The sequence below is a fragment of the Neltuma alba genome, unplaced genomic scaffold, assembly GCF_004799145.2.
Source record: "Neltuma alba isolate B1F8T4 unplaced genomic scaffold, ASM479914v2 tig00003167_pilon, whole genome shotgun sequence".
Taxonomy (NCBI): Eukaryota; Viridiplantae; Streptophyta; class Magnoliopsida; order Fabales; family Fabaceae; genus Neltuma; species Neltuma alba.
This window is the reverse complement of record NW_021633171.1, coordinates 98,013-124,027: the sequence shown is the minus strand read 5'-3', so window position 1 is coordinate 124,027 and position 26,015 is coordinate 98,013. Positions and strand designations below refer to the sequence as shown.

The window sequence follows — 26,015 nt, the reverse complement described above, 5'->3', positions numbered from 1 at the left end:
CCTTTTCTGTATCATCAAATGAATGTTTGCACCAGATTGCTTGTATTCAGAAAATACTGCAAAGGAATATCATGAATAATGCTAATAACTTCTTGAGAGAAATGAGCACTAGCATGCAGGTGACGTATGACAAGTGTTGGGATCAAGTAGACAATATGAATCCATTACTTTTTGTGGCTATCATTTTGGACCCTTGATATGAACTAGCATATGTGAATCATATGTTTGATCTTCTTTATGCTGATCCTGAAATATGTTTAATTATGAAGGAGAGGGTCAAACATTGTTTATATTGGTTGTTTAATGAATACTATGCTAGGGTTTCTATTGAATCAGAGACTATCTCCACAAGGACAACAGGTGCAACTTCATTGCCTTCTTTTGATGATGATGATGATGGTGGTGGTGAAGAGGATCCAGGTCATAAGTAGTTAGAATCTATGAAACAAAGAACCTCAATGGATCCTCAAACTGAGTTAGATAGATATATAGCAACTGACTCGAGAGATGAAATCCCTTCTGCAGTTGAGTTTGACATATTGTTATGGTGGAAAGCTAATTTAGAAAAATATAAAATTCTCTCTCACATGGCACGAGGTGTATTGGCTATACCAATTTCTACAGTGGCTTCTGAGTTTACCTTTAGCAATGGAGGACGTGTGGTTGATCATTATAGGAGCTCTTTATCTCCTAAAATGACGGAAGCGCTAATTTATAGCCAAGACTAGCTACAATCTGGGCAATCAATGTATGAATTTGTTGACAAGTTTTGCGAGTTTGATAATTTTGATGAGACAAGAAATGTCCTTCAACTTGCTAGTAATCTTTTTTCCCCCTAAACCTATATATATATATATATATATATATTACTTCATAACTTGTAATGTAATTGTTTTATTTATTTATTTTTCCTAGATGCTACTACACCTAGAGAGGAGAATTTAATGGCTTTTGGTGATTGAATGGTCAATTTATAAGTATGACTAGCCATGTTGGTAAGGTGTATCGGTGCATCATTTAAAATTTAGAAGTAAATTTGTTTTTTTTATAGTTTACTTTCTAATATGTTAAACTTATAGTTATTTTTATTTCTTTTTTTTTAGGCATTCTATCTTTTTCTGGAACTTGTGGAAATTGATGCAAACCGTTTGAATTTCAAAGCTTCAATTATAACATTGAGATTGTCTTGCTTTAAATGGATTGTTGATCTTATTTAATTCGATAATTGTTAAGACTTATTTTGGATTATTTTTGGATGATTTCAATGTATTAAAATATAAAATTATAAAATGTAATTTTTAGGTATGGATGGAATTTTTTTCCATGACATGGGCAAGGCATCACTTTTTGGGCAACGAAACCCCCTCATGCCCAACCCAAAATGATTAAGGCTTCTACAGGCAGCTGTTACTTCGGGTTGGGCATCGAGCAGGGGCCTAGCTCTATGTGCACCCCTAGTCAGCAGCAAGGGGTTTGAGAGATTTTTTTTCCCTAAATAAGAAGCGTTTTTGCGTTTTTAACTTAAATTTGAAAATCTCATTTTGGGATCCTTACCTATCATAGGCATTATGAAATATTAGCCTTTTTTTGGGCATTTCCCAATTTCCAATTCTTTTTTTAATCATTTTCGCAAATATATAACTATTTTCGTAATCATATGAGGTTCCTTACAACTCACACAAATTAATGTTTAGAATACAATCTAATCAGATTAATTTTAAATATCTTGTGAAAAGCAATTATTATTGCTAATTTATATTTATATATGGTATAAAATCTCTAACAAATTGCATTTGTCAGAATAAGTGCAACAAACGAGACTCAAAGTAGTTGAATAAACAATTAAAACCAGTAATTTTAGAATTCTAAAATTGAATTATATCAGGTTAAACGGAAGGGAAATAAATACATGGTGATCGAGCTTTTTCATGCTAACATCTTAAGGTATAACACTATGCTATTACTAATTTTAGAATTTATTTTGATTTGATTTGATACGTTCATTATTTATTTTATTGTCATCATTTTAATTTTCTTTCTTTCTTTTGTTTTTAGAAGTCTTTGAATGGAAACCAAATGATTATTTCAAAAGTATTCTTACGGTTTACGAAGTAAATATATAGAGGAGTTTGTCTTGTTTTGGGGAAAAGTATTTTTTAAAAACATTTTTGAGGGTTACCAAACACCCCTAAGTAACTTGTGATTATTGTCATCAGGGTACTTGGCTATGGTGAATATTCTGCCATGAATTGGCCAAATGTCTAACCTCCTATTGTGAACCCTATACATGTATTAACATGTCTTTAATAGCTCTTTCCACCTAATGTTACATATATATATATATATATATATATATATATATATATTTGGCTTTAAATATAAGAGTTATTTGGCTAACTAGAGTAGATTAAAAAAAAGTTAAATTAGTTATTTATCATAAATAAGTTTTATCTTTCTTAAAATATCTTTACTAATCAAATGTCTTAGTTAGAATTATCATTGTTAGAATAATTATTTTTAAAATATATATAAATATAAAAGATTAAATAATTAGAGTCTTTTATTTAGAATAAAAATAAAAACAAAACAACATTTTATACTAAAAAAAGAGGTAGTATATATGCAAACTCTCCTCACAAGTCACAACGGCTTCCATGTGATTACATAGACAGAACACTGTTTATAAAGCCGAGATTTGATGTCACAACTTAACCAACTACCTGGATAAAAGTATCAACTTGGTGAGCACTTACGCCACCACGTCTTCGTTCAAATTTTGGATGGTAAGAGAGAAGAGTTTTTTTTTTTTTTTTTTTCCGTGCGTATTTTCAAATGTCAAATTTCCTAGCATAAAAATGCATTCATATAATTCACAACGTTACATCCTAAAATATTTGGCCAAAATTGATGATATGGATGCCAAGATCACCTATTAAACTATAATAACTACCAACCTTAGAATTTATTCTGCTATGTTAATTTTTTGGGAAAATTTCACTGTAGGACCGCAGAAGACAATTAATATCAAAGAGCCCCCAAAACTTTCTGAAATCTCACTGCAGGACCAAGGGACCAATCTGATATTAATTTTTAGAGTGAGATTACAATAATACCCCTCCCTTTTTATTTTATTAAAAAATAAATATTTATCAGAGTTACTGTTCCGGCCACCGGAGGTCGGAGGTCCGACCACCGGCGCTCAGGTGGCCGCCGTCGGGGTCCGGTCACCGGTGGCCGGAACAGTAACTCCGACGGGACCTCCGGTGGCCGGAGTTTTTTTGTTTAAAACAAAATGGCCAAGGGAGGGTTTGAACCCAGGACCCCTTGGCACACCAAAAGACTTGTAACCACCAAGCCAAGCAACCCATTCAATCATAATATGCAAATAAAACTATATATAACAAAATAAACGCAACAGTCCAAATGTATGTGAACAAGTGAAATTAGACGATTTACAAGTGGAATTCAGAAATTTGCAACAAAAATTAGGCAATTTACAAATAACATAATAGAAGTCATAACCCAAAATGCAAGTGCAAATGAGCAAGTAAAATTTGAAGATTTGCAATAAAAGTTTATGGATTTACAACCCAAATTTGGCAAACACAAGAGAATTTACAACCCAAAATGTAAGTGTTTGAGTGTAAGTGAACAAGTGAAATTAGACGATTTACAAGTATAATTCAGCAATTTACAACAAAAATTAGACAATTTACAAATAACATAATAGAAGTCATAACCCCAAATGCAAGTGTTTAAGTGCAAATGAGCAAGTGAAATTTGAATATTTACAACAAAATTTTATAGATTTGCAAGTGAAATTCGACAATTTCACTTGCTCATTTGCACTTAAACACTTGCATTTGGGGTTATGACTTCTATTATGTTATTTGTAAATTGCCTAATTTTTGTTGTAAATTGCTGAATTCCACTTGTAAATCGTCTAATTTCACTTTTTCACTTACAGTCAAACACTTACATTTTGGGTTGTGAATTCTCTTGTGTTTATCAAATTTGGGTTGTAAATCCATAAAATTTTATTGTAAATCTTTAAATTTCACTTGCTCATTTGCACTTAAACACTTGCATTTGGGGTTATGACTTCTATTATGTTATTTGTAAATTGTCTAATTTTTGTTGTAAATTGCTGAATTACACTTGTAAATTGTCTAATTTCACTTGTTCACTTACACTCAAACACTTACATTTTGGGTTGTAAATTTTCTTGTGTTTGCCAAATTTGGGTTGTAAATCCATAAACTTTTATTGCAAATCTTCAAATTTTACTTGCTCATTTGCACTTGCATTTTGGGTTATGACTTCTATTATGTTATTTGTAAATTGCCTAATTTTTGTTGCAAATTTCTGAATTCCACTTGTAAATCGTCTAATTTCACTTGTTCACATACATTTGGACTGTTGCGTTTATTTTGTTATATATAGTTTTATTTGCATATTATGATTGAATGGGTTGCTTGGCTTGGTGGTTACAAATCTTTTGGTGTGCCAAGGGGTCCTGGGTTCAAACCCTCCATTGGCCACTTTGTTTTAAACAAAAAAACTCCGGCCACCGGAGGTCCCGCCGGAGTTACTGTTTCGGCCACCGGTGACCGGACCCCAACGGCGGCCACCTGAGCGCCGGTGGCCGGAACAGTAACTCCGATAAATATTTATTTTTTAATAAAATAAAAAGGGAGGGATATTATTGTAATCTCACTTTAAAAATTAATATCAGATTGGTCCCTTGGTCCTGCAGTGAGGTTTCAGAAAGTTTTGGAGGCTCTTTGATATTAATTGTCTTCTGCGGTCCTACAGTGAAATTTTCCCTGATTTTTTTTATTGTCATCATTTTAATTTTCTTTCTTCCTCTGTTTTTAGGTGACTGTGATGGTTATTGAATTGCTTGCCTATGAATATTTTGTCATGAATTGACGAAGTGACCAATCTTCTACTATTGAATCTTTGTATCTATTAATGTTTATTTAACAACTCTTATCAATAGTCATCACTCAAAAATGTCTTTCGTGTGATTACATGCACAAAACACGGTTAATAAAACCAACGTCATGTCATGACTCAACCAACTACTTTGATAAAATCATCAATTTAGTGAGTATGCACATCACACCTTCATTCACATTTTAGACGGCAAAAAAGAAGGCATGTCTGGCATATTTTCAAATGTCAAATTGCCTAACGTAAAAAGAAATACATCCAATTTGCATTGTCATATCCTGAAATTATACACTCCAAAATATTTGATCATTATAGAGCATATGAATGTCAAAAGCATCCATGCTTTTTAACATTCATGTATGAAAAATAAAAAGAAATCTATATATGAGTTTAATGAAAAGAATCAATCCCTCACAACATGATGATGAATGTTAGCATATAGACATCCATGTATTAGGCCAAAATGGTGGATACGGATGCACAAATTATGAGGGTTTCAACAAGTAAACTTCCTTTGTATTAAGGGAAATTTTCGATTAAGGATCGCTGATGGAAATTAATATCAAACAACCCCTAAAACAAATCTGAAATTTCACTGCAAGACCAAAGGACCAAACTGAAATTAATTTAAGAAAGGAAAAGACATTCTTGCCCCTCAAACTGTAACTCTGAAGCTCTTCGTCCTCTCTCTCTTAAAACTGTCGATAACCCAACCTTTCCTCTCTCTCACTCTATGAAAAATCCAGATCTTTCGTTGTCTTCATTGTTTTGGTAAGAAGAGCCTTCACCGTCACTACTATTCTAATTTTGAATCCGAAGTTCTGAACCTTATAATACTGAAAAATCTAGATCTTTCATTGTCTTCACTGTTCTGGTTTGGGTTGTTCTGAAGTTCTGAACCTTATAATACTGCAAAATCCTTCTCCATTTCTTTGATTGTAGATTTTATGGGTTTAGTTTGCGTTGTTCTGAAATTCTAAATCAGTGAGAAATTTTTTTACTACTCAGATTTAAGATAAAATTATACAGTGGGTTGATTTTAGATTCACACTGTTGAAGATTGAGAGTAAGTCTTCCATTTCCCATTATGAATTGTATTATGAACTTGCAAATTCCACATCTCTAGAAAAAATAGTGATTTGGTGCTGTGAAAACTTGTATTTTTGTTAATAAATTCACAAATTCCTGTTGCAAATATATACTGTGTTTAATTATTAAAAATTGATTGAAACTAATACTTGAATGATGTGCAGCAACGTATCATATATGGCTAGCGGCAGTGGAATTAAATATTTATTAGCTCATTAATTATTGAGTTTTTATTGTTGCACCTGTATGAATGTATTAATGGTTCTTATCTTTGTGCTATAGGAGCAATACACTGTACTAAAGTCTGAGTTGTTGTGGTAGCTCATTACTTATAGAAAAAATACGAAGTCAACGCTGTTGTGAAACTGCTTCAACCAATAAAGACACAACAACAAAAAAGTGATGACATAGCAATTGTTATATTTCTATCTAAGATGTAATTTAAACTACTTTAGAATGTGTTCAAATTAGAATATGTTCAAATTTGTGTATAGAGAATTTGTACAATTTCAGGTTCGGGGAATATATATCATAAGTATATTTCATGTCAATTAATTCTAATCTTCTGCTTATCCCCACTAGTTTACAAGTATATGATGTACTACTGACAAATGAAATTAGAGAATTTGCTGCAAGGATACATTGCTTAACAGCTTCATGTTTTAGAAATGTGGCTATCATATTGACAACTGAAATTATAAAATTTACAAGAAAGATACATATATTAATAATAAGAACACGTCTATTTACAAGTAAACTAGTTGAATTGAAGAAGATGAAAATAATTCACAAGCCTAAGAGGAATCATTTACAAGTGAAATTAAACAATTTGCAACACGGATACGCCCATTAACAATAGAAATATGTTTATTTGCAAGTGAATTTATTTAATTTATAAACACAACAATTCACAAGTATTTGAGTGATAGTTCACAAGTGGAATTAGAAAACTTGGGATGCAATTACGCCCATTAACAATATAAATACATCTATTTGCAAGTGGATTTATTTCATTCATAAAATTGAATAGAACAATTCACAAGTCTGAGAGTGAAGGTTCACAAGTAGAATTAGGACATTTGCAATATAGATACACCCATTAACAATATAAATACATCTATTTGCAAGTGGATTAATTTGTTCTGCATTTACATAGTTGCCAGCCAATTTTAATGTAGTACTTCATATATCATTTTGCTTTCTAAGGTCTTCATTGATTCGCCTCCCGCATGAAAGATGCCAAATAATTGCTTTTCACTATTGCTAGTCATATATGATACGCTTCTGCACATCATTTAAGTATTAGTTTCAATCAATTTTCAATAATTAAATACAGTATACATTTCCAATAGGAATTCGCGAATTCACAACAAAAATCCAAGTTTAGCATCAATCACCATTTGTTCTGAAAAAGTGGAATTTGCAAATTTATAATACAATTCATGCATGATAGGAAATGGAAGACGTACTCTCAATCTTCAACGGTGTGAATCTAAAATCAACCCCCTTATATAATTTTATATTAAATCTGAGTAGTAAAAAAATTTCTCATTGATTAAGAATTTCAGAACAATCCAAACCAAACCCATAAAATCTACAATAGAAGAAATAGAGAAGGATTTTGCAGTATTATAAGGTTCAGAACTTCAGAACAACCCAAACCAGAACAGTGGAGACAGCGAAAGATCTGGATTTTTCAGTATTATAAGGTTCAAAACTTTAGATTCAGAATTAGAACAGTAGTGATGGTGAAGGCTCTTCTTACAGGAACAATGAAGACAGCGAAAGATCTAGATTTTCCAAAGAGTGAAAGAAAGGAAAGGTTGGGTTATCGACAGTTTTAAAAGAGAGAGGAGGAAGAGCTTCAGAGTCACAGTTTAAGGGACAAGGATGTCTTTTATTTTCTTAAATTAATTTCAGTTTGGTCATTTGATCCTGCAGTGAAATTTTAGGTTTTTCGGGGGGCTGTTTGACATTAATTCCTATCTGCGGTTCGAAATTTTTCCTTGTATTAATTTACAACAAGTTGTATTATGTTAATCCCAACTAGCCAAACCAAGTGTTGTACACCTTTAAATCAAATAATATCAAGGAAAAAAAAAGCCTTAAAATCTGAAACACTTGATGCCAAAAAATTATTCAAGCCACTACAATTCTCCACATCCATGACTAATATAAAATAGCAAGTTTAATCATTCATCTTTGTAAGGTACACTAGAAACGATCACGAATTCTGCTGTTCTTCTCGATTCCATCCAAACAAACAGTCCAAGAGAAGAAAAAGAACAGGGGAATGAACTTACACTAGTGGCTGAAATATTGTCTGCTATTACAGCAAATTTGAATCTATCATTCCAAATAGAATCTGAAACTATTCTATATACTTAGACATTGCTGTGCAAACAAATCAATAAGATTCAGAATTTACAACGAGCTTATATGAGAGTCAAACAAACCAAGAACATAAATACAGATCAAGCGGTGGATTTCTGGGTTTGTGTGGTGGTTATTCTAAAGCAATCGATTAACTCATTTCTCTGAGTCATAACGCTGCCAAACAATTCATCCACCTCCTCGCTCACATCGTCCATGAGTTTCTCCAACACATGAAGTTCTTTCTGCAATCCCATGGATGCATCAAGTTTCTCAGCATCTGAAGCAGCAAGAAGATTAGCCACAGAACCATTGATCTCTTCAATCTCTTTCAACACAGGCATTTTCTCTAACAGCATCAGTTCGTTGATTCTGGAATCAAGCGTGAAAACTGAAGAATCATCAAAACCACCTGTAATTTTTCTCATCTCCAAGTAGGGTTTCCATTCGCTGCATAAGCCAGACAAGAAAATCCCACATACCCAGAACACAATCCTCTTCAATTCATTTACAGCTTCATGAACAACCATTTGCTTACCTGAGCAATCCTTGGCCTCGCGATCCTCCGCCTTCGTATCTTCATCGAAACTAAGGTTGAAACAACCAGGCGGAATCGATTTCAGATGTTTCATCGCCGAGGAGGGCGAATTCTCCAGGAGACTCAATCCATGAGACAGGGACATCCGAGCCTGACTGAGGTGAGAAAGACAAGAAGAAATCGAATTGAAAAGATCAAGCAAATTCACGCTATACCGGAGAAACAATTGGACCGATTCAGAATCCCATGAGCTCATGGGATAATCGATATCCACCAGAAGCTTAGCGAAAGCCCTGTTGATTGAGGGTAAGAGGCCAAAGAACTTGTGGATCCATGAGAGGGAGAGGATTTCAGATTGAGGTAATTGGGAAATGGAATTGGAAGCTATGGATCGAAAATCTTGAAGGGAAGATGAAAAGTGGTGTGATTGATGATGATGGTGATGATCATGATGAGTGTGATTGTTGTGATCCTCCAGTTTCTTCGAAAATTTCTGAGCAGCCAAGAGTACCATCGAACGATCAGCGAAAGGAAGCTGTGATGATTATAATAATAGTTGGGAAATTCGGATTAAGTTGTTTGACAACTTGAATTTCTCAGTCAAGGTTTGAAATTTTGAATGTTTGGTTTTAGCTTCTAGGCACACTCTTAAATCTCAATTTTATAACGTGCCCTTCTTCTTCTTCTATTATTATATTATTATCATTATTCAATATTAGTTGCTGGCAAAAAAAATTCAATATTAGTTGGCTAAGGAAATTCAGTGTTCAATTCAATACATTTTTATTTTATTCTTGACGGAAAAAATTACTTTTAATTATTCTCTCGGTATTTTTTTCCTCAAAAATGCATATTTAGTCTTTTAATTTTATATAAAATTTTTGTTTTGCCTTTTAACTTTAAAAAAAATGTCTCTTTGGTTTAATAACCCTGAAATCATTAGTTTCAAATGATAATTTTTTTAAAAATTATTATTTCAAAAATTAAACTGAATATATTAGTAATTAAGAATGTTTTATCAGTATTTAAAATCTCAATATCATGTTTTTCTTAGGTTAACAACATTGGAGCTAAATCACTAAGAAGACATACCTTTACATTTTTTGTCCCTCACATTTGCTTACAGGAATAGTATACATATTATTCATCACTTGTTAATTTATAAATGGCTTCCAATACGTGTGGGTAACTAACACCTTGAAATACTTTTTTAAAAAAAAACTATCACTTTGAAATTTATTATTATATTACCATTATTCAATATTAGCAGCGAAAAAGAGATTTATTTCATTTTCCATTTTTTTCATGATAAGACAATAAATACTAAAATAATTACTTAAGTTAATTATTTAAGCATTTATTAAATTTTCTTATTCTCCATGTCAACACATACCCAACTAAAATATTCTACATAGCTCAAAAGATACCATGTGCTCCCAAATATACTCCAGCTTTACTCCTGGACTTAGGTATTAAGAAATTTAATACATTATTACTGGTAGCTTGAGAGGGAAGCAGAACAATTTGACTTAAACAGAAATTTAATATATGTGGGTTTGTTATTATTATTATTATTATTATTATTATTATTATTATTATTATTATTATTATTGATTCTTTTTCTTCTCTTACGTCTACATTAAGGATTTCTATGAATGTTATAGAATATGACTCAATAAATATATAGTGAAGCTTGAAAAAGCAAAGAAGCGTTAGAGCATCTTTCCCCCCCCATGAACATTATGTTTGTGAGCTACTTTCTTGAGTGGGAAAAAAAAAAGATAAAATTATATTCAGTACCCTAATTTTATTTCTTATTAGTATTCAACATGCATTAGTGTTATTTTCTCAGTACATTAGCGCTTACTGATTTTTTTTTCCTAATTACACCCAGCACCTTAATATTATTTATAATTTAACATCCTAAAATATATTATAAATAAGGTTAAAGTGTTAAAAGATGAATGCATCATAAATAAAATTAAAATTCATGATACAATTAGAAAATAATACGAAGGTGCTAGACATCACTTTATGAAAAAAATATTTTAATTGAAAAGTGTGGGGCTTACGCGCTTTATAAAAGAATTAAATAAATGATTACATTATTTATTTGATTAATTTAAAATTAAATGAACCGACAAGTTTTTTTTCCCCCCAAAACATAGGTCTCCGTATTTTTTTATTGGAGGCAATCCTATTCGAGGTACTGTCGGGTACTAAATGTAGGTACATCTCTCAGTGGGGATTCGAACCTTGATTCATCACATTATAAAAGACTAGTCCCTTTCGTTAGACCCAACCCCGTTGGTATGAACCGACAAGTTAATGTTAATGTAATGCATATCTTTTTTGGGCTTGGCTGGTTGATACGTAACAAATAATCACTTATTATAACTGGTTCAGGAGCTTCAGCTTTAGACTTGTCACGCCGTTCAGAAAATTGCGCAGCAAGATTGATTTAAATTTTAGTTGAGTAATAAACCGGTGTATATTGACTTTGCAATATACTAATATCCATAATATATTATACAGATTATAAAATCTGTATGACGTAAAATCAAGTCTGCAAATTAAATATTCTCCATACATTGCTTGCAATTTCAATGTACTGACTATACGTTATTTTTTATTGTCAAAATAAAGAGTATATTACTAAAACAAAAATAATACTCTCTTAATAATATAGAAGTTAGACTTAGACTATTAATTTATACAGATTAAAAAAAATTAGTTAAATTTATTATTAATTAAAATGTATATATTTTTACAAAAGCTGAAATCACTCTAAAATATAAAATTAAAATTACTTTAAAAGACCCAACTGACTTTTTTAAAAAAAAATCCAACCGTTAATCAAATTATCCTTATTTTTGCCCCAACTTTAATTACATAAATCGCTTAAAATAAAATTCACTTCCACTGATGCTAATCTAAACAAGCCCACGGTTGGTAATCGGAACTCAATAAAGAAGACAGTGGGACCATATTTATGAGCTGGAGAGGTAGTAGATGCCAAATTGAGTTGTGGAATTTTTTTACCAAACAGACACTTCTCTTAATAAAAATCTAAATATTAATTCAACTTACAAAAAACTAACTTTTTTAAATAAATCTAACCCGAGTTGCTAAGTTGAGTTGTGGAATCGTTTTTTCAGTTTTTTTTTTTAAACAATCCTATTTAAAAAATTATCAGATACTAAATCTAAGTATTTTTTTAAGGGTTAAGGTGCACCCAGCACCCCCAAGTATTTTCCCAGATGCACCCAATGGCCTAAAGTAATTTATGATGCAATTTTTCCCTCAAAGTAATTAAAATGGTGCACCGGTATTCCATGCTAATAGATATGTTACTTTGACCGTTAAATTGATAATTCAGCACAAGTTTGACCAAAATAATCTGACGTGGCATGTCTAATAAGCAGGTGATGTGGAATTTTTTCGGGGTTAAGGTGCATCCAGCACCCCCAAGTATTTTTCCAGGTACACCCAGTGGCCTAAAGTAATTTATGGTGCAATTTTGCCCTCAAAGTAATTAAAATGGTGCACCGGTATCCTATGCTAATATATTTGTTACTTTGACTGTGAAATTGATGAGTCAGCACAAGTTTGACCAAAATAATCTAACCTGACATGTCTAATAAGCAGGTGACATGGCTTTTCTTGTTAATTCCATTGTTTTGTCTGAATATTACTCTTCTGATCCTATTTATAAGGCACTTCCAGCATGTTTCACACAGACCAAGGAAAACCTTAAATTTCATTAACTCTCATTTAAATTTTAATAACTTTTCAACTTTATCCCTATTTAATATACATTATACATCATATAAACAAAGTCAATACAATAATAAATGAGGGGTAAATTTGTACATCCATACAAAAAATTTCTCTCAGTGCCTTATAAATAGGACCAAAAAATATCTTCTCTCTCTACCCTATAAATAGGACCAGAGGAGTATCTCTGAAAAAATTTCTTACTCTGAAAAAAATTCCAAGAGCCGAAGGGAACATTTACTGAACAGAGAAAACAAAGCAGTGGCAGACAAAAAAAATTCCACATCACCTGCTTATTAGACATGCCAGGTCAGATTATTTTGGTCAAACTTGTGCTGACTCATCAATTTCACAGTCAAAGTAACAGATCTATTAGCATAGGATACCGGTGCACCATTTTTATTACTTTGAGGGCAAAATTGCACCATAAATTACTTTAGGCCACTGGGTGTACCTGAAAAAATACTTGGGGTGCTGGATGTACCTTAACCCCGAAAAAAATTCCACATCACCTGCTTATTAGACATGCCACGTCAGATTATTTTGGTCAAACTTATGCTGACTCATCAATTTAACGGTCAAAGTAACATATCTGTTAGCATGGGATACCAGTGCATCATTTTAATTACTTTGAGGGTAAAATTACACCATAAATTACTTTAGGCTACTGGGTGCACCTGACAAAATACTTGGAGGTACTGGATGCACTTTAACCTTTTTTTTTAATAAGAATTCAAATTTTAGTTGGTGACAGTAAAACCCAACTCCCATTGGGTGCTTCTTTGGTATCTATGCTTGAGTTTGACGTCAGCTTTTACGTGAAGCCCCCTTTTAGGCTTTTTCTCTTCCTTTCGGGGTTGGCTGGGTCCATCTTGAGCTTGCACGCACCGCCTTCCACCTCAAGCTAACAAACCATGGGCTCACACATCATGTTTCATGCGTCCCTAATATAATATGCTCCTCCTATCTTAATATAATATAAAAAAAGTCTTATATATAATATCAGAAAAGTATTTTGTATTTACAATATTTATTTGAAAAGATTAATCATTTGTCATCTGATAACTTAATCCTTTAATTTTCACTTGATACAAAAAAAATTTTATAATTGTGATTCAATTGAAGTTCAGTCATCAAGCTTTAATTTGATATAACTCAATTTACATAGTTTTGAGTATTTTATGATTTAAAATACTAGTCACTAAGTTTTAAGAAATAACTTTAATCCTTATAATTTTATTTTCTAAAATATAGGGACGGATATTTCAAATATTTACAACTATGGTGATCAAATAGTATTGAATTAAAGTTAAGAAATTGAGTTTAATCAAGTCAAAAAAATTATAGGAATTTTGGAATTTAGTTCTATCGAATCAAAATTCAAATATTCTTAACTTTTAAGGATTTTAATAATGTATTAACAATTTTGTTTAGATTGTTTTACCTTTCATTAATGGAGATAATGATGTGAAACATTAAAAATAAGAATATTCAATATAAGGGTGATTTAATTAATGTTTCATATTCGCTGGCATGCAAGCAAATCTAAATCCTTTCCCAACATTGTTTCTGGGTCAGTTTAGTTGGGTATGAGAGAAATGGAGGGGAGAGAAAATTTTAATAAGTTTGGTTTAAAAAATTGAAGAAGTAGGATTAAAAAAATCTTAATTAATTTTTTTTATTTTTTATCTTACATATTATTTTATCAACATTTTATAACCCTACATTTCTAATTTCTTATATTGAGCTCATTAAAATTTTTCCTTCTCACCTCTCGTTCGTGGGTTCAGCTGGCAAAGGGATCAGACTCTCTCACCAAAAAGAGGGGATTCGATCCTGTGGAGCGCCACTTTATTGTGGCTCTAGTCGCGACACTGGGAGAGGCATCATCACAACGTAGTGAAGCTAGGAGATTCCTATTATGGGTTAGGGAAAAAAAAAAGGCTTGCTTGTCATGCTTCCGTGCTCATAGGGACAGATCCCAATGGATCAAGTATTAGGTACCTTGTCTTTGGATTGTGGATGAGCCCAATCCCTTTTTTAAAAATTTATTGATTAAAAAAAATTCCTCCTCTCCCATTTCCTCCAATTCCCTCATACCAAATAGGGTTAAGCTTCTCTCCATATGCAATGCTAATCATTAGATCAGAATGAATCTAATTGGTAATTGTGTTTTTGAAATTATATTAAAATTAATCCAACTATTGAAACTATATTCAGATTCTAATAGCTAAATGGCATAGTTTCACTGAATGAATATATTTGTTTAATTAATTATTTTACAAAAGCAATATTTTTAAATGACGATTATCATTTGATTTCATTAAAATTTGAAATATTAATATTTTTATTTTTAAAATCTAAATTGTGTTTTTAAAAAGAAAATAAAAGAAGGTATGCTGGGAACGGAACACCTTCAAGAAACGACATTAATATAGCCAAACGCACTAACAACACACAAAACGACAATGTAAGTCAACGACACACCATGCGTGTACTTACCCTCTTCATTAACTTGTGTTCACACTTACTTACCCATTATCAATTATGAAGGCATAATTTATTTTTTTATTATTATAATTCATTTTTAGATTTATAAAATAAATAAAAGATGTAACGCTGGTTTTAGTTTTTGTTTTTGGCCTGAAAATGTACCATTTTTGCACTTCTGTTGATTTTATTTGGGGTATTTAACATTTTTTCAAAAAGGATAATAAACATTTAGGTATATGTAATAAGTTGTTTATTTTTATTAATATATTGAATAAACAATCTACTTCAGCACGTCATATAATACCAAAAACTTAATTACGTGTAGAGAGGAAGAGTGGAGTTCTGACCATGGATGGCAATTTAGATGCCATTTTTAGATTTTAGATACTTATCAGTGTCTTGATTGATTCGATGAGATAAGATTTACATTGTCTTAATACAGTTCAAACAGTCTAGATTTAAAAATTTTAACTAATACTAGCTCTGTTTCAAAATATAAGCATCAAATAATTGATTTATGTGACTTAAAAGGTTAGTTAAAATTAATTAAATACAATATATATGTAAATAATGCAACTTATTTTTTTTTAAAACACTTTTATTTATAGAGAGGGTAAATAGAAAAGAGAATGAGTGAAAAAATATATGAGAAAGACATATAATTAATTAAGTATAAAAATAAAACAGTATATTAAATGATGAGATAAATCTAAATTATAGCTTAAAAAAACAAGTTCTTTCAAAGTTTTGATGTTTATATTTCGAACCCGAGAAAATGGTTTTTAAATAAAAAATTAATTTTTAATTAAAAAAACTAACGGGTAAGGGATAGTCTTTATGTTAATTCCTATAGATATTAAAATATTAAACTATTAAGAACATGAAAAAGAAATTATATTAAATCTAAACCGTCCATTTAAATTTGGACGGATGACATTTGGTGCTCATCACTAACTAAACTGAATCCCTTGTTTTATTTTTTTGGGTACAGAGCTGAATCCGTTGTTAAACTTGTGTGCGTTTCTTCCCACAAAAACCCAATAAAAAGGCCCGCCAAAGAATAGTCTAAGATTCTTTGCACTTCATTGTAGCATCCCGGTAAGTGGTAACAACCATTACCTAAACCCGGTAGGATCTTCTGAAAGTTGACTCTGATTTGTTTTTTTTAATCTTTTATTTAAAATTTATGAAAACATCATCTTCTCTTGGTATTTAAGAATTAATAACCAGATGTATTTATTATGCATTATAGGAAAATCATGCCAGTTATAAACTGGTGAGGCAGTGATTTAAGAGTTATTGATCTAACTATAATTAAATTGAAGTTAATTAATTACAATTAAGATATACAAAAATATTAGTATATGCATAAAACACACATAATGATAAAACAACTTTTTTTTTGTGACAGCTAAACAACTATGTTTTAAAGAGTTTGAGTAAGATCAAAACCATAATTTCAGAATGCTTTTACGGTATACGAGTTAAATATGTGAAAGAATTTCTCCGATTTGTAGAAAAGTGTCTGAAAAGTGATTATTGGGATATCACCAAACACCCCTTAACCTAAAATGATGCCGTTTTAGGTTTATAAAGGGAGGAAAAATATAACATTCAATCCAATCATTGTGCAGAAGTTTCAATCAAATCAGTTCACTAGTTTATTGATTTTATTGACTGACTCGACTTAGTTTTAATACTATGGTGAGACTAGTGCAAAATATCACTATAAATACTATTTTTTGCGTTAGTTATGCAAGAAGCAGAAGTTGCATATTATTTAGATGCTCTTCGCTTATAATCTCCTTTAGACCTAACATCATAGGCTTACTTATGACTTCTGTTTAATTTTGAAGGACTTCATAGATATTCACAATAATTTTAAATCATCTTTCATTTTTCATTTTATATAATAGTATTATGACATCTTTTCCTCTATGGAATAGAGCTGATAATACGAATTCGCTGGTTGATGGTAGGTTAGGATTAATATTTTGTCGGCTTATCAAAATGCCGGCTAGAGTATAACCATATAATTTGCTAGTTCTGATTCTATGGAGATTCAAAATAGAGCAGTGAATATATTCCTTCAAGCTTGTTGAAGTTCTCCACCAAGAAGAAGAGGTTGTTGCCATGGAGGTTAGTTCAACATTGATCAAGACTCCTTAGGGATTAAGGATTCAACAAAGTTGGAACTAAGACTTTGAGGTCCTGTTTGGTACGAAACATTGAAAATGAGGGATATGGACTAAAATTATAATTAAAAAAATTCATTAAAAAGTTTTTAGTATGAGTAATTGCTTATTATATGAGATTAGACAAACCCATAGAAGTAGGATTGGGGAATACTACTTTCCCCCATGGTATTCCTCAATCCCACATACATAGGTTTGTCTAATCTCACGTAATAAGCAATCCCTCATGCTAAACACTCTTTTAATAGATTTTTTCAATTTCAATTCTAATTTCCATCCCTCATATTTAATGCTTCGTATTAAACGGTATCTAAGAGTCTAATTCTATCCAAACAATTTCCTTTGTTAATGCATTTACCTAAAAGAGTACCAAGCAAAAGAATCATAAACAGAAGAGTGACAAATAGAAGAACCATGAACGATGAAGACAAATAGAAAGAAGGGTGAGTAAAATTGAAATATTAAAAAAAATAATTTCGGCAAATTAATCAGACTAATACAGATTACAGATAAAAAAAAGAGACTAATACAGATTACTTTTCTCTAAAAAAAATGAAAAATCCTTCCATCCTTTTTTTCCCTCCACTTCCTTGCCCTCCCCCCGGAAAAATCCAACCAAACACGGGGTTAGGCTCACTCTTGCTCTCGCACCCTCATTCTCAAACTCACCTTCGTGATCGTGACTCTGCTCTGTGGCTCTGTGTCTCTGTGTCTCGGCGTCATCAGCGGCTCGGCCCTCCATCTCCGGCTCTCGGCGCTCTCGCCAGTCCCCTCAGACCTCAATCTCACCTCCCAGGGCGCCCTCGCGCCTTGCTCTTACTGTCGTCGGCACGCCACACGTCATGCACGCGGCGGCTCGCCTTGCTCTGTCTCTGCTTGATGCCACGGTCGGCCGTGAGCTCATGAATCTCAGTTAGTTGATGCTGTCGACCTCTCATCTCTTCCTCGTCCCAATCCCTCAATCTCAATCTCTATATAATTGTTGTTGCCGTTGGAATGGATGACTGTGGAAGTTGTGTGGGTAAGGTTCGGATCTGGAAGTTCCAAATTTGAGGGGGGAAGGTTGTTCGAAATTTTAGGAGGGAGTAGAAGTGCTCATGTGCCAAAGATGTTGTATCATACAAGTGTTAGTTGATGTGTTGTTGCTGGGATGCTTGATTGTTAAATTGAAAGTATAAAACTTAACACTGATTTTATCAATAAATCCATTAATTCTCACAAAACTCTTAAGCACACACTCCTAATTAGCACACTTCAACCCCATATTCATGCTAAAAGCCCAAGATTAGATATAGAAAACCATCTAATTATAGGGATACATCATATGCATCAATTGTGCCTGCTTAGCATGTCTTTAAGTGACAGTTTTACATGCAGACATCTGGCTGCAGTAAACTGTTGGCTCTAGTGTCATGCTATTTGCCTCTGTGATTAGCTATGTTTCCTTCTCTGAGTGGCTTGTTCTGGCTAAACTTCTTTTGGTTGTCATATTTTCTACAGATAAAATTATAGAGACATGCACGTTCTTCATAATTTCTGAAAAATTGTAAATTTCTTTTATTTACTGGTATTTTTCATTTTTTTGTCATGTTTAATAAACGAACCTTTGAACAACCATTATCAGTTGTTTTATTGGCAATGCTTTACTGTTTGTATGATATCCACTGATATGACACTCCTTTTAGTTAACCTCTTTATTTTTGTGACTATTTGTAGCTTTTGAGCAGTTTTTCTTGTTCAGATTGCAGGTCCTGCATATGACATGAAGTTTTGTATGGTGGCATTTTTCTCATGCCTTCACATGGAAGCCATTGCTTATTATGGATGTAGATGCCTTCAGTGGTCTAGAATGGAGTGAGATGAGTGAGGTATTGGCCACTGTGAAATGAGAATGATATTGCTATGTATGGTTTCTCGTTCACTTTTTCTTTCCTCTTTCAAGCATCTAATTACTCCATCATCTCTGTCCTGTTGGCACCACTCATTGTCCCTCCCCCACTTCGCCAATGCACCGCCAGTTGATGCTCTTCATGCTGTGGCTGTCAGGAATGCTTCTCTTCAAGCTTCTCAGTCAGCCAATTTTCTTTTGACTCTTTATCTTAAATCCAACAATTTGGATAGCGCTCATAAGCTGTTTGATGAAATTCTCCTCAAAGACACCCAAACATGGTCCATTCTCATATCAGGTTATGCTCGATTGGGCTCTTCCCTTATGGTATTTACCCTTTTCAGAGATATGCTGGTAGCATCTATAGCTCCAAATCAGTATACATTATCCAGTATCTTCAAGTGTTGCTCCATTGGAAACAATCTCTGGCTCGGCAAGGCAATCCATGCATGGATGCTGCTAAATGGCATTGATGGAGATGTTGTGCTGCATAATACTATGCTTGATTTTTATTTGAAATGCAGAGATTTTCAATATGCAAACAAATTATTCAATTTGATGGAAGAGAGAGATGTTGTGTCACGGAATATAATGATTGGTGCATATATGCAAACTGGAGATGTGGAGAAATCTCTCAACTTATTCAGAAATTTTCCTTACAAGGATGTTGTAAGTTGGAATACAGTCATAGATGGACTGATGCAATGTGGTTATAAAAGATATGCGTTGGAACAACTTCATTATATGGTGGATAGTGGAATTCAATTCTCTGCAGTCACTTTCTCTATAGCTCTTACGTTGGCTTCTTCCTTATTCCTTTTGCAGCTGGGTAGACAACTTCATGGGCGTGTTTTAAAATTTGGTATTAATGGAGATGGTTTTATAAGGAGTTCACTTGTAGAAATGTATTGCAAATGTTCAAGAATGGATAAAGCATCTCTAATCCTCAGAGAAATACCCTTGAATTTTCTAAAATCACAAATGTCTAAAGTTTCTTGCAATGAACCAGTGGCTGAAATGGTTTCATGGAGTTCAATGGTTTCTGGCTGTGTTTCTAATGGCAATTATGCAGAAGGTTTAAAATTATTTAAGATTATGGTTCGCGAACTAGTTACAGTTGACATTAGGACCATCACAAGTGTTATTTCTGCTTGTTCCAGCATCGGAATTCTGGATGTTGGTCTGCAGATTCACACCTACATTCAGAAAGTTGGACATGGAATAGATGCTTACGTGGGTTCATCTCTAATTGATATGTATTCTAAATCTGGAAGGTTGGTTGATGCTATTATGATTTTCGAACAAATCAATGATCCAAGTGTTGTTTTGTGGACCTCAATGATGTTTGGTTATGCATTGCATGGCAAAGGGAGGCAGGCGATTTGTCTTTTTGAAGAAATGATGAATTTGGATATTACCCCGAATGAGGTTACCTTCTTAGGGGTTTTAAATGCATGCAGCCACAAAGGCCTGCTTGAAGAAGGACGTAGATATTTTGAGATGATGAAAGATGTTTATTGCATTGACCCAGGACCCGAACACTTAACTTGTATGGTTGATCTTTATGGTCGAGCAGGGTGCTTACTTGAGGCTAAGAAGTTTATCTTTGAACATGATATCTCTCACCTCAGTTCTGTATGGAAATCTCTTTTATCTTCTTGCCAACTTCATAAAAACGTTGAAATGGGAAAGTGGGTTTCTGAGATCCTACTTCAAGTTGCACCTTTTGATACAGGAGCTTTTATTTTGTCGTCAAATATGTGTGCTGATAACCGTGGATGGGATGAGGTTGCTAGGGTAAGGAGTTTAATGCATCATAGAGGTGTCAAGAAGCATCCTGGTCAATCTTGGTTGTAGCTAGAGGATCAAAGCCACACCTTTGTCATCCGAGATAGGTCCCCACAGAATACAAGGATGGACTCTCCCTCTCTCTCATGTGGGGATTCTTTAATTGGAAGATTAAAGAAATTGGTATAATCCCTTGTGTCTGATTGGTCATGCAGGATATAGATGAGGAACAAGGGAAGTACTTATTGGTCATCACCGTGAAACACTCGCAGTTTGTCTTTGGAGTCATTAACTCTGCCCTTAATTCACCAATTGGAATTGGGAGAGCCTCCAGATGATATGTTCCTTATTGTTATAATTTTATCAGGTATACTTCTCTTCTACAATGGGCAATGGGAAATTGTTAGACATGCAAACGTTTTATCTTTTTAAGGACGGGGGTTCATTTTGTGGAGATTATCGTGGGTGCGATCGAAATATAAATTAGAAGGCTAACATTTTCAAGGTACATGGCATTTAAATATATATAGAAATTTATATTTAAAATTTTAAAAATTAAACTATTTTAGATTGGGGGGGGGGATAATCAAAATATTTTATTAGCTGGGGTAAATTTGACAAGCACAATTCTTATTACTTGGGAAACTGCTCCAAATGAGAAAAAGGAAAATTTGATGCCAATATGTTATGATCTCAGAGTATGTTTGAATATTCGTTGCATGGGGATTATGTGAATATGTTATCATATTAAGAGTATGTTTGGGTATCCGTTGCATGAGGATTATTATTGCCTCTTGCTCATATCTCTCTGTTCCTTTCTTGTCTTCCTCTTGAGTCTTGATATAAACTTTTGATTATTAAACTCATGCCCTTTTTTCCTTACTTTTTCTACTGCCCTCTCCGGCTTATTTTGTGTGCGCGCGCGTGTGTATTAAGTTATTTATATGCAATGATTTCTCTATCCAACGAATCTGTAGGAAAACCCAATCAAAGAGTGAGAGGAAGAAAACGAAGAACAAGGGCTCTCATGGCTTCTCCTTATCCTCCTTGTAAGTTGTAGAAAATGGCTTCTAAGCATGAGGTAAGCTTCATAAACCTTCATCTCCATTAATCCCTAACTATGGATGGGTCTTTTATTAGCTCTGATGCTACCGCCTTGTATTCTCTGATGAATTTCTCGGTTGTGACAACGCTTTTTGCAAGCAAACGGTTTCAACTATAAAGGCATGTTTGCCTCTTTCTCTTTCTCTCATTTTCTGAAACCTATGCAGTTCTTTTTCTCTTCCCTGCATAATCCTCTACCGATTGCTATTTGCATATCTTAAATTTATATGAATGCTGCAGTTATCGTCCTATATCTGCAATTTGGTTTTCTAGCTTAGATTTTTGTAGAAGTTGTTCTGATAATATTTTCTAGTCTATATGGGTTTAAGCGTTTAACAAGGACTATCTCTATCTTAGATTTTGTCTTTTCTCTCTTACTTTTCAAAACGAAGAGACGAAATTGATTCAACTGGATTTTCACTTGTACACTTAAACAAAAAAATTTCTTTTCTTTTCGGATTTTCCTTTTTTTTCCCCCATGTTTCATATAAATTAGATGTTGACATGCTGTGGGATATGCTGGCTGTTTAGTAGTTGTTGAAGCTATTGCTGGTAGCCCCTATCAGGTATTTCGATCATCAGTGTCAAATTATTGTGTGTGGTGTCCATTCTACGGTGAAACCTTCCAGTCACGTGTCACATAATAAGAAGGTAAGAGTTGTTGTTGGGGATCATAGTTGTAGAGAATGTTAAGCAATCGTTTGTTCATTATTTATTGTTAGTGTGAACAAGTATCTTGCAATAAGTAATTGTCAAATGTTTAATCTAGTTTCAAGCTTGTTTTAGTGTACTCATTCTAAGAAGCATAATTCTTAACTTTTTGTTGTGCAGTACTTTTCAAGATGGTTTGTGAAGAGAATTAAGCTGATCTGTCATGCTTCCACGAGACGATGGTACAAACTTGGAAAAGTATATTGAGGAAGAGGAAGATATTAATGAGCAAGTTACATGGGCAACCTAAAAAGATAGATGTGCAAATTATAAAAGTGAAAATATGTTTTATAATGTAACTACTATGCCTAACTTGGAAATGGTCTCTTTGGTAACTAGTAATGATCTCATCTGTATCTTATTTGCAAGCAAATGTACATTGTTCTTCTTGTTGTTATTTATGAATGAAATTAAATCCTTGAGTGAAGCTATGAGGTTGCAATGAGATTTATGGCGCTTCCAAGGAAATTATATATTATATGTTATAGCATGACGTATAAATTTATATTACGTTTTTCAAGGTTTGAACAAAATTTTGTATGATATTGTTAGCAATAGGAAAATAACAAATGAGAATACATTCATTGATTAGTTAAAATACAACCATTGATAAGCAAGGAAGCACAAGTGACAACTAACTTAATAGAAGACTATTATATTATGACGGCATTATATGCAAAATATTACCTTCGGTTTTTAATATAAGATCTTGTTTGATTTTTATTTTGGTCATAAATATAAGACCTCAATTCACGTTGTCTCTAATATTTATGTATTTTTTTTCCAAAATAGTCATTCTAACAATGATAGTTTTAGCCAATACACTTGATTAGCAAGGATATTTTAGAAAGGACAACACATGTATTATAGATAACTAACTTAACTTCTTTTCTTAATCTCCTTAAATTAGTTAATTAGCTCTTATAATTAGGAACTGAGGTGATATATTATTTAAGCAAATGAGATTCTATCATACCTTTACATCAAAAAATTTTCCCATAGACTTTGTATGATACTATCTCAAACTTTACACTAGTTTGTCAAATATGTTTGGGTTTGTATTTTTCATGGCGTTGCGATTTAATAACTTACAATTAATTGTTCATTTTCCTATCATGTGCATCACCATCAATGAATGATGGTGCTAACATTAACAACTAAGCCACCGTGACAAGTGGCAGAGCTAACATTAACAAGGGAAGGTGTTACACTATAATCAGTTTTCACTTCAAATCAGAATATTATACCACATCATAATTAAAAAGTATTATTTTAATTTATATAACTTAAAATCCCTTTTTTTTTTAATGCGATGGTTTGAGACGATATTAATGATTTGTTAATAGAATAGTTTGAAGAAAAAAAACTATATACGACACACACGAACTAATTCTTAATTTATGAAAGAACGATATTGTAGCATAATTAGTTATTTCTGTTTGGTTTGCGATTTTCAAGCATTAGAATATTTTTAGTAGTCAACAAAAATTGCAATGAGGAACCCTCCGAGACGCTTCCTATTGTCCATGCTGCTAATTATAGCCACCCAACTTAATTAATTCCATTCTTTTGTTGATCAAGTCTATAAGACCATCTCAAGAAACGAGAAATTTAATTTTCATATATTTAAATTTCCTTTTAGAAGAAGCTTAATGATTTGATTCAATTTTCAGTTTAATCTCTATGATTAAAAAAGTAATAATTAAATATATACAGTTTACAAAATTTTATGTTGATCCCTATTCATAAAACCCAGTGAACGTTTATTAACCTTTGTCTATATATATAATTAACTTGTACATAGAAATATAAAACATAAAATCTATAATAAACCATATTATTATTAGTTATCATTAAAATGAAAACATATCTAGTTAGTCGACCTATATTAACACGATTATATACTAATATACTAAGTTGGCATTTTTCATTGTCTCAATCATATTCAATAACCTGCAACAGGAGTTCATCCTTGATATATAAATAATTAAATATAAAATACATAGCAAACTTATTACTCCTCCGATTCTTAATATAGAACCTAATTATTGAGTTGATTTTGATCCTAAATATAAGATCTATTTCTCATATTTATCAATTTTTCCTAAATTACCCTTATAAATATTCTCTTAACCATAATCAAGTAGAAGAGGGAGATGGGATATTAAGGAAGATAATTATGGAGTTTTAGGAAAAACATGTCATATTTCTTATAATAAACTAACTTACCTAACTTCTTTAATATAATCAAATTAGTTAAATAGGTATTATATTAAGGACCAAAAGAGTATTATTCATCTTGAGTGAAATCCGTGGAAATGTCCGGCAAAAAAATGTCGAAATTAAATTATAGTAAGGGTGAAATTAAAAGTGGGGTAATAATTAAGATTATAATTTTTGTGAAAAAAGTTAAGGTATATTTCTCCCCAATTTTTCATTGATTTGAAATCTTCAATGTCGTGCAATTGATATTGTAGTTCACCAAATGGCAAATAGTTAAAGATATTAATTATCTTTATTAAATTAAAAATGAAATAAATCTTAACGTACGGTCCCATATGCTTTGCTTTCAAACACTATCAGATCTTTAACAATTATTCTCTTTTAACATATATAGGCTACAGCTAATTCTCATCTGCTTAGAAACAATATACTTTATATGTATAAGTTATGAATTAAAAATACAGTTTCAAATAGTATTATTTTATTCTTTTCATTCTTTATTCAAAATTTCTGCATATATTTTCCCAGGTTCCATATGCTTTTATTTTTAATTTTCAATACTTAATACATACATGCATACATAATGTAAGAATATCAAAATTGCATAGGGTTTTAAAGATTGTTCATTGATTTGAAAACTTCAATGTGGTGCGTAACAAATTCAGGTTTTTTCTCCTACTTATGATATCTTATTAATCAACATAATATGCTGACTTCATAAAATTCAATTTACTTCACATATTAAATTAAAAAAATGAAACAGATCTTAACGTACGTCTCAGTAGTATGGTAGGTTTAAAACACCATTAAACCTCTAACAAATATAATTATTATCTCTTCTATATATACATCTTTATTCTCATCCACTTCTCTCACACTT

The 26,015-nt window shown here is 32.2% G+C and overlaps 2 protein-coding genes and 1 long non-coding RNA gene across 3 annotated transcripts; 2 read left to right on the top strand and 1 right to left on the bottom strand.

Annotated features, from left to right (window-relative positions):
- Window positions 1-1,276: 1,276 nt before the first annotated feature.
- Window positions 1,277-23,359, top strand: LOC114740521 (uncharacterized). The gene is made up of 4 exons (XR_003739693.1): window positions 1,277-1,291; window positions 15,125-15,127; window positions 22,075-22,852; window positions 23,033-23,359. It is a non-coding gene; the product is annotated as an uncharacterized LOC114740521 (long non-coding RNA).
- On the bottom strand, window positions 8,216-9,590 carry LOC114740520 (protein BPS1, chloroplastic-like). Its single transcript, XM_028928681.1, has one exon. It carries the CDS (start codon window positions 9,468-9,470, stop codon window positions 8,520-8,522), a length of 951 nt encoding a protein of 316 aa, XP_028784514.1. The 5' UTR covers window positions 9,471-9,590; the 3' UTR covers window positions 8,216-8,519.
- On the top strand, window positions 18,041-21,419 carry LOC114740519 (pentatricopeptide repeat-containing protein At2g22070). Its single transcript, XM_028928680.1, has 2 exons — window positions 18,041-18,442; window positions 19,163-21,419. The coding sequence occupies exon 2, from the start codon at window positions 19,307-19,309 to the stop codon at window positions 21,164-21,166; it is 1,860 nt and encodes a 619-aa protein (XP_028784513.1). The 5' UTR covers window positions 18,041-18,442; window positions 19,163-19,306; the 3' UTR covers window positions 21,167-21,419.
- Window positions 23,360-26,015: the final 2,656 nt, after the last annotated feature.

Excerpts from the sequence above, each read along its gene's own strand:
- LOC114740520 (XM_028928681.1), bottom strand. The coding sequence starts at position 9,470 with ATGGTACTCTTGGCTGCTCAGAAATTTTCGAAGAAACTGGAGGATCAC.
- LOC114740519 (XM_028928680.1), top strand. The coding sequence starts at position 19,307 with ATGAGAATGATATTGCTATGTATGGTTTCTCGTTCACTTTTTCTTTCC.